The 7,831-nt window shown below is 37.2% G+C and overlaps 2 protein-coding genes across 2 annotated transcripts; both read right to left on the bottom strand.

Annotated features, from left to right (window-relative positions):
• Positions 1-486: 486 nt before the first annotated feature.
• Positions 487-6,302, bottom strand: LOC111264673 (ras-related protein Rab-18). Its single transcript, XM_022840741.2, has 4 exons — positions 5,544-6,302; positions 1,682-1,872; positions 1,154-1,401; positions 487-913 (listed from the first exon to the last, which is right to left on the bottom strand). The coding sequence occupies exons 1-4, from the start codon at positions 5,609-5,611 to the stop codon at positions 815-817; spliced, it is 606 nt and encodes a 201-aa protein (XP_022696476.1). The 5' UTR covers positions 5,612-6,302; the 3' UTR covers positions 487-814.
• A 226-nt stretch (positions 6,303-6,528) lies between these two features.
• Positions 6,529-7,679, bottom strand: LOC111264674 (anaphase-promoting complex subunit 13). Its single transcript, XM_022840742.2, has 2 exons — positions 7,480-7,679; positions 6,529-6,809 (listed from the first exon to the last, which is right to left on the bottom strand). The coding sequence occupies exons 1-2, from the start codon at positions 7,562-7,564 to the stop codon at positions 6,667-6,669; spliced, it is 228 nt and encodes a 75-aa protein (XP_022696477.1). The 5' UTR covers positions 7,565-7,679; the 3' UTR covers positions 6,529-6,666.
• Positions 7,680-7,831: the final 152 nt, after the last annotated feature.

Genomic DNA, 7,831 nt, shown 5'->3' on the forward strand with positions numbered 1-7,831 from the left:
TTCGAATACAAGGAGAATAAGAATCGATCTTATAGCTTTAAAGTGTTGACCACCCTAGTTCTTGTTTGAAAGTCTTTGTAGAAAATAGCAACAGTAACAGGTAATGACTTTGTGGCAAAATGAACGTCCCATGAAATATCGTCACTCGTATGCATTTTCCAAACCTGCTTTTGACAAATTTGTAAAACAAACTGTGATATATATGTAATAACACGCCAAGTAAGTCAATGTTATCATTAGCTAAAGTAGACTTTGATTTACGACTTTTCCTTGCCAAATTGCCCTATAAAAACCTGTGCAAAGTTGGGTACAAACTTAAGTACCGCAAGATTTATAATTATGCTTAGGCTGTTATAGCCACAGAGGAGAATGTTATCTTGCAAGAAAATGAGGTATTTTTTTGACAAGGAAAAAGGCACGAACAAATTTAATTGATATATAATGTATATTGGTACAGCAGAAAGAACCTCAAAAAAAAGACGAGTATATTTTTAAATTGTTCAAAAAAGCACTTTTATTAGTTATAGGATACAAATTTTCTGAACCACAATTATATATCGATTTTATTGATGACGGTTATATAATCCTCTTATTCCTTTCATTATGTCACCCACCACATAACAATGAAGATCAGCTAAATCCTTAAGCCTTGTTGTCTTATGGAAATCTTATTTTATCTTCTATGTATTTACATGGTGCTACTGTTGTAAAATGCCCACATGTGAGCTCTTTTTAAGCTGTCTAATTTTCTCGTGCATTACGGTTTACTTCACATGGTTGCTGCTTCTCAATTCCAGTACGCTGAAAGTTAATATCAACAGTAACTGCAATAGCTAAACGCACTACTTTCATTGGATGTTTTTAATCGGATGCTATCCTTTCGACGTTCCCAAAGATCAGGGGTCTGCAGAATCTGAAATAGTGGAATTAAAAGAAGCTTTTGATTCTACTCGCATATGACGTTGTCTCTTAGCATCAACACAGCGAAAAAGCATTTGTTGAACTGATCGCTTGCTTAAATCGCAGACAGTTTATACACACAGTTGAGGTACGCATTAGGGATACTACTGTAGTAAACATATACACCGTAAGGTGCAAGCAAAAACCTCGCACCACCATAGATAAATCTCTAGTAATCCTTTGAGGCACTTACCTTTGCGACGAGTTCTTCAAAACAATCAACAACATTCTCGGATGTTCGTGCTGACGTTTCTACGAATAGCATCTGGTGTCTTCGAGCATATTGGATTCCCTCCTCTTTCGTGACTTTTCGCTCTGATTCCTTGTCGACTTTATTACCGACCAGCATCCGAACAATATTTCCATGCGTCGTGTACATGTCCAACTCCTTCTGCCATAAATTCAGTTTCTCGAATGACTCTCGGTTCGTTATATCATAAACTGCAAGTATCACACAAAGACGCGCGGTCCCAAACTGGAAATTCTTTATCGTGCTATGTTTCAGTCAGGGAGCATTAGTAAATTCATGATCTATTCTCAAATGAATAAAGGGCAGGGGTGTTCAAGTCCACGGCCATGTTAGGCCCCTAAACTGTTAAGGATAGTGTTAAATACACGGATCGCTAGTTCTAATTACCGTTCACTGCCAAAGAGAAGCAAACCGCTCGATATAGACATATTAGTATTATATAAAAAATTCAATGTGTGAAGTATTCCTTACCTAAAACAGCTCCGTGGGCGTCACGGTAATAACTTGCAGTGAGGGTGCGAAATCGCTCAGAACCGGCAGTGTCCCAGAGACTGAGTTTGACCGACTGGTTGCAAACCGTTATCGTTTTCGATTTATGATCGAAACCAATTGTTGAGCTGAGGAACTCATCGAATACGTTCTCATAGAAACGGAGCAGCAGGCTAAAAATGTGATAGCGCGTAGTTAGTGGACACGAACACAGTAACTGTGCTATTTTAGCCAGGAGCTAAAACAAAATCCGCCGACTTTAATTTTCACTTCGGTGGACAGTCGACCCAGTTATGGCAAATGTGTTTTTTCATATTGCTTCATGTAACTAGGAAGTAATTTACTATTATATATAGGCGAATAAGACAATTCACACAAATGGGAACACACAGGCTATTATGTTGCAAGAAGTAGGTCGCGACATCGAATTAACAACATCGTAGAAAGACACCTGTATTTTTTGATTTCAAAATAAGAGCCCGATGAATAAATAGGTTAGACAACAAGAATTAAAATGATTATTTCAATGTATAATATGTTAATATGACACATTTATCCATAATGGATACAATGCTTATTGTTATGCACCTAAGATCTCTTGTCAGAGAAAATAATCTCTATAAGCAAAACATGACAAAAAAATTGAGGTGCGAATAACAATCTAGCCGAATTGGTCATAGATGGCTTTATTATGTTAGAAACCACATAGTGCTCATTCGGATTATTCATTTATAAGGCTTTCCAAAGGTAGCAACTCTACGGAATACTAAACGAGATCGCCCATAATCTAAGCTTACGCAATACGGCAGTGTTTTTTCGGTGCTTTTTCTTTGTCTATTTCCCAAGTTTTTGACTAGTCATTGTTTATACTGCTTCTTCAAATGAAATGCAACAACGTTACATTATCTAGCATATAGCTGCAGCTTGTAGGTTCATCTATTCACGCAACAAGGTAACGTATAATAATGTTATTCCCTCATAAGTTGGAGATCAATTAGAAATGGAGTATAGTCCTTGTTGATTGAAAGGGGTGCTCATTAGAGAAAACATGCTGCACTTACGGTCTACGAAAATGATTATCTCTGTAAATCACACAAAACAAATGGCAAGTTTACACAACTGTTGAAAAGTTGAGTGCTTCTATTCTATATATTAATTTTATTGCTGAATAGCTATATCCATAGTACGATAAAAGGCTTACATTAGGTCCGAATGGTTTCACCTTACACCGCTGTTGCACAGAGCTTGGCACAACGACAGACGAATTCTAACAACGGAAAAAATTTTGAATTTGTGCGCCCTATAGAGCGCGGTATAGATGCTTCTATTCTGGGACTACACATTAATAACTATGCAAAATTTTTTTTTGCCGACGGCTAGAATTATTTCCAATATCTACCAACGAATATCCAATAATTAATGATTTATGAGGACGTAAGCACGGATGTCACTTGTGAAGAAAACTGTATAAAAAAAATATAAATGTTTCTGCATGTGATCAATATTTTCCTCATTAAACGCTACAAAAAGACCAAGATCAGCAGCACTTGCGGAAACGGGCAAGTATTCCAAAATACACGCATTCTCATAGAGCATGGGAAGAGAATTAGAAACCTGCTGGCATACCAATAAACGCCGACCTAAACGTACAATCTATGTAAAAAAGATATAGCCAGTAGCGACAATGTGGGAAATAGAAACATCTGCACATTTAAGATAAGAAAATAACTTGTTGCTGTTTTTAACGACTCCTTGGTATAAATTCCTGTTTTAACGGAAAACCACAACCCTACAACCACAAACCATGAAGGCGACCATATCATTATACACCGCATCGCACAACATAATATTGTGCATTATTCCCTACTCATATTATGACAAACATCCGACATGATTTCCTATTATCTACTATACCACTAAACGCATGATTCACGAGTTTGTATTACTCAAAACAGCCCCTTATTAAGCTAATTTTCCGTGGCTCACTAGAGTTTTATCCTGGGAAGAGCTGTTAGGAAGTCGATTAGACAAATAGCTTTGCTCGTTCTAAACAAACTGTTCTTCCTGGTAGAGCAGATGTATTAAGTTGGTTATAAACCGAAGCCAGCAAGTTCCTTTTCGTTTCCCACGTTCGAAAAAAACGCTGTGCCCCCGTTAAACACGAAGGCGGCCATCAACATCGTCCGCTTTGATCTATCATTTCGATCGATGTAAATTTCTGCGAACACTATGTTACTAGAACAAGCGTTCTTATCATGTGTTAAAACTGCGTTTAAACTCTGTTGTGGAAAAAGCAATTAGGGAATACCGGGTTATTATTTGATGTCTTTTTATGATGATAATTTTTTACGTTCACATAGGTTAAATAAAATGTGTTCAATAGCTAAGTAAACGCGAGGCGAAGCCTGCGAAACTGAATTTGAAAATTTGACTTCATTGACCTCCCAACCAATTTTTTGACGACACGCAACACAGTGGTTACAACTAAAACAATGCATTCTAGAAGAATGGTTTGAAGAATTCTAACAAGGACACTTGGCCCTTTTAAAATGTGATTAACTCGAATTGAGTTGAGATTACGTAAAAACTCACTCGTTGGCATGGGCTAATGGAACAATGTCTTTATTGAGCGCATTTCTCCGCGTTAAGATCACTCTAAACCCCGTGTCACTAAAAACTTAGCCTGCGAAGTAAAAAAAATCATGGTTTAGTACATTGTTTCGCTAACGTGCTTTTGAACGGCTAAAATCGTATCATTTTTTTTCTACAATGCATCTGCGTTAGATGCTACTAGATAGTATATCTAGTTATATCTAGATATTACCAGAACAGAAGCTCTAGATTTCTATGTCTGTTATGAACGTAATTAACAAGTTGCTAAAGCCAATTAGCGCTCTGTCCTGTGCCTAAGGCTAATGATAATTATTATAATTATTATAATTATTGTTCATCTAGGCAATATTCGAATCTGTTTTTGCATTAGTGGGCTTGAGTGCAAGCAGAGGTTCATCTTTACAATGAGGAATTTTCTGATGATTGTGAAAGGTAGATTGAACCCACTATGAACGCGATAATGATATGCCATTAATGAGCAGCGGCAGTAATGACCTTTTGTACCGTAATGCACTATTGGCAATACACCTTCCACTAGGTTAGTAAAGATTTTACTCAAGCTAGTCGCAAATACACAAAGGGCAAATTCACACGTACCATTGCGATTTCGTAGAGCTTTGCTTCTTAAAAAGCTACATTGCATGATGGCTTTTCAAACTAACTGTGTATTTAATAGTGTTAGACAAGATCGTTATCATAATATGTATAGCATAGCCAACGACTCCTAACCAGAGAGGAACAGCTCCTGATACAACAACAGCATGAATGTGGATTCTTATGTTACGTGAAGATAACTCACAGAGGACTACAATATATTATAGTAGGAGACAGCGATTTAATACATGTTGATTCCCGAGTCCTGAGCAATTTCAAACGGCAAAGTGGAATATTATAAAGCTAATTTAGATATTTCATAAGTGCACTCCTCCAACGGCTGACATGTATTTCCTTTCACTTCACAGATTTCCTAACTTTATTCGTTATCTTATTTCTTATTATCACCAGAATTTAGATCTCCACGTTTAGTCAATCCTCATAGCAGTTTTTATGACAACCTTTGCAAGGCCAATTGACATTAACTGGACAGTAGCCATTGGCTGAGCCATTAGCGATTACTTATTTGCGGAAACGCCTGACATACAGGACGGAAAAGCCCATCGTTAATTACTGCTACAACCGCTTCTCCTACCAGATTAGTTTTATTAAAGACTACATGTAGAAGTTAACTAACCAACTTTTTCCAGTGCTCGTTTCGCCAATCAACAGAATCTTCAGCGTCGTAAGCACCCCGTCCGCCATCGCGCACACTACTTGAACGTCTAATGAATCAAAGCACCACAACTATGGATAACTACTATACGCATACACACATGCATCCAATCTGCACAGTAAGTCCAGTGATACTTCGCAACTGACGCTTAACTCAGCGCAGGGCTCTATTTGTTTGCTGACTCCGTCACGAAGAGTAAAGAAAACATTGCGTCCAATAGTTGACTTAAAAGAAGTGCGTTTGTTGACATGAGTGTGGCGCTAAAATTTGAATGAAATTGCTAGTGAAAACAATACGTGTTTAGCTAAAGTGAGTACATACTAAGTACAGGCTAGGTATGGATTGTATGTAATCTGTTGTTGGTAGGATTCAGAATAAAATTATGGACTATGAAATATTATTAGGTTGAACTTCAATCGCTTAACAAGATATAAACTTATCTTTGACAAATTTCTTTAAGATGTCGCATTACTAGATGTGGATTTTGATACGGTCATATCTTCCAATAAGAAAAGTAACCATGCACTGGTTTGAACCAAAGGTATGCTTGCGTTTAAATGACAAAAGCTCTTGGTTAGGTCGTTTTCATTCGACTTCTATCGAATTATTATCTTTCCGTACTTGATTTAGTTATCGCACTGAGTTGGGTCTAACAAGATCCTCTGTCCAATACCCAACTGAGATTCTCCTTTTTCATTAACTACAATGCAAACAAAATGTGCTTTGCTTGTCTTCATATTAACGCTCTCTACTTGCCCAACATTCAAAATAATCTCCTGTGCAGCACAGACAGTACTATTCATATCAGAAACACTTATGCTAGGGGCTTCAGTTTCCTGAAGCGGGATTCGTATTATTAGACTTAAGAAACACAATTTTAAGTGAACTTGAAATATGACGATTTTTTAGCTGATGCAATACACCTATGAATGAAGTAATCGCCAAAAACTTGCCAAATCACTTTCTTATTCCATTTGATTCATAAAAATATATTTTCTAAGCGGGATATACGCGTTAATATACAGTCTAGAAAGAGACGTCTGTGTTTTTCAGACGACTCATGTCAATGGAGTTGCAGTGGTCTTTATGGCGATGCATCTGGCTGAGCCTGAAGACGATTCAGGGCGAAGTCATTCCATTTCATTTCCTGCTCACGTAGAGTTTCTAAAGGGTTCCCATTATCTGGTTCGGGATCCGGCAGCTCTTCGACAGGAACCCGCACCTCGCCTAACCATGAGTTTATTGTCAAAAGCAATAAGAAGTTAACAAAATTTTGTATAACATTAACAAAAATGTGTATGTTTAAAAAAAAGTAGTTTCAAGCAAGTATGCGAATGTATATTCGCGTAAAAATAACAGTCATAACTAGATAAAATGTCCCACAAAAACGGCTCAACAAACAGTTATACGATAACAGACACAAATATGTGTATCTGTTGGTACATGATGGATGTTTTTCTTATATTTATACCAAGTCGTCCTTTTTACCAAAGAAATAACCGCTCTACACTTCTGGGTTACCTGAAATCAATTTTTCAACGCAACAGTGATGGCTGCGTCACAATTTCGGATGCAACTAATCATGTCAGATATGATTCAAGTTAAACAAATTTGTTTAATAGCTATACAAATGGCTTATGGGCAAAAAATATTAACTCACGCATCGTAGATCAAGCTTACTAAAAATTGATTAAGTCACAAGTATGAACTTTTCGTATTCTCATTAAGCATTAGTCAACGATTATTTATAGAAAAAAACATGTGTTTTTTAAGTGAATTAACTGCTACCTTTTGGATGATGACCTATTTGAAATACAAAGATAGAAATTCAATGTACTGAATGTTATTAATCATTTTTCCATTTCAACTTTAGGGTATAAAAGTCTGCTTGTTTTACCTTTTGGAAGTTGGTCAAACCGCCAGGCGTCATCAATAATATCGATGACCGGCTCTCCCCGAATCGGATCGCTGTCCATAATCATTATACGTTTGAGCCCTCCGCTGTTTGTTACCACCGTGGTACGTCCGGAATAGCTGGCCAGTGTCGACGAACTAGCCCCTCAGTACGAACGAATCTAGTTAGTTGTTGTTGTTACCTGAGAGCGTCGTCTGCGTCGTCTGCTTTGCGCGACGAATTCGCGTGGAATGGAAAAGTAATGGCGAATAAATGTCATCTACGAGATGCATTTATACCTTTCGTTTTATTTCAACCCTACAACGTCAACATTCTTTACAATGTAGCATACACT

Source organism: Varroa jacobsoni, unplaced genomic scaffold, assembly GCF_002532875.2.
Source record: "Varroa jacobsoni isolate VJ856 unplaced genomic scaffold, vjacob_1.0 scaffold_885, whole genome shotgun sequence".
In the NCBI taxonomy this organism is placed as follows: domain Eukaryota; kingdom Metazoa; phylum Arthropoda; class Arachnida; order Mesostigmata; family Varroidae; genus Varroa; species Varroa jacobsoni.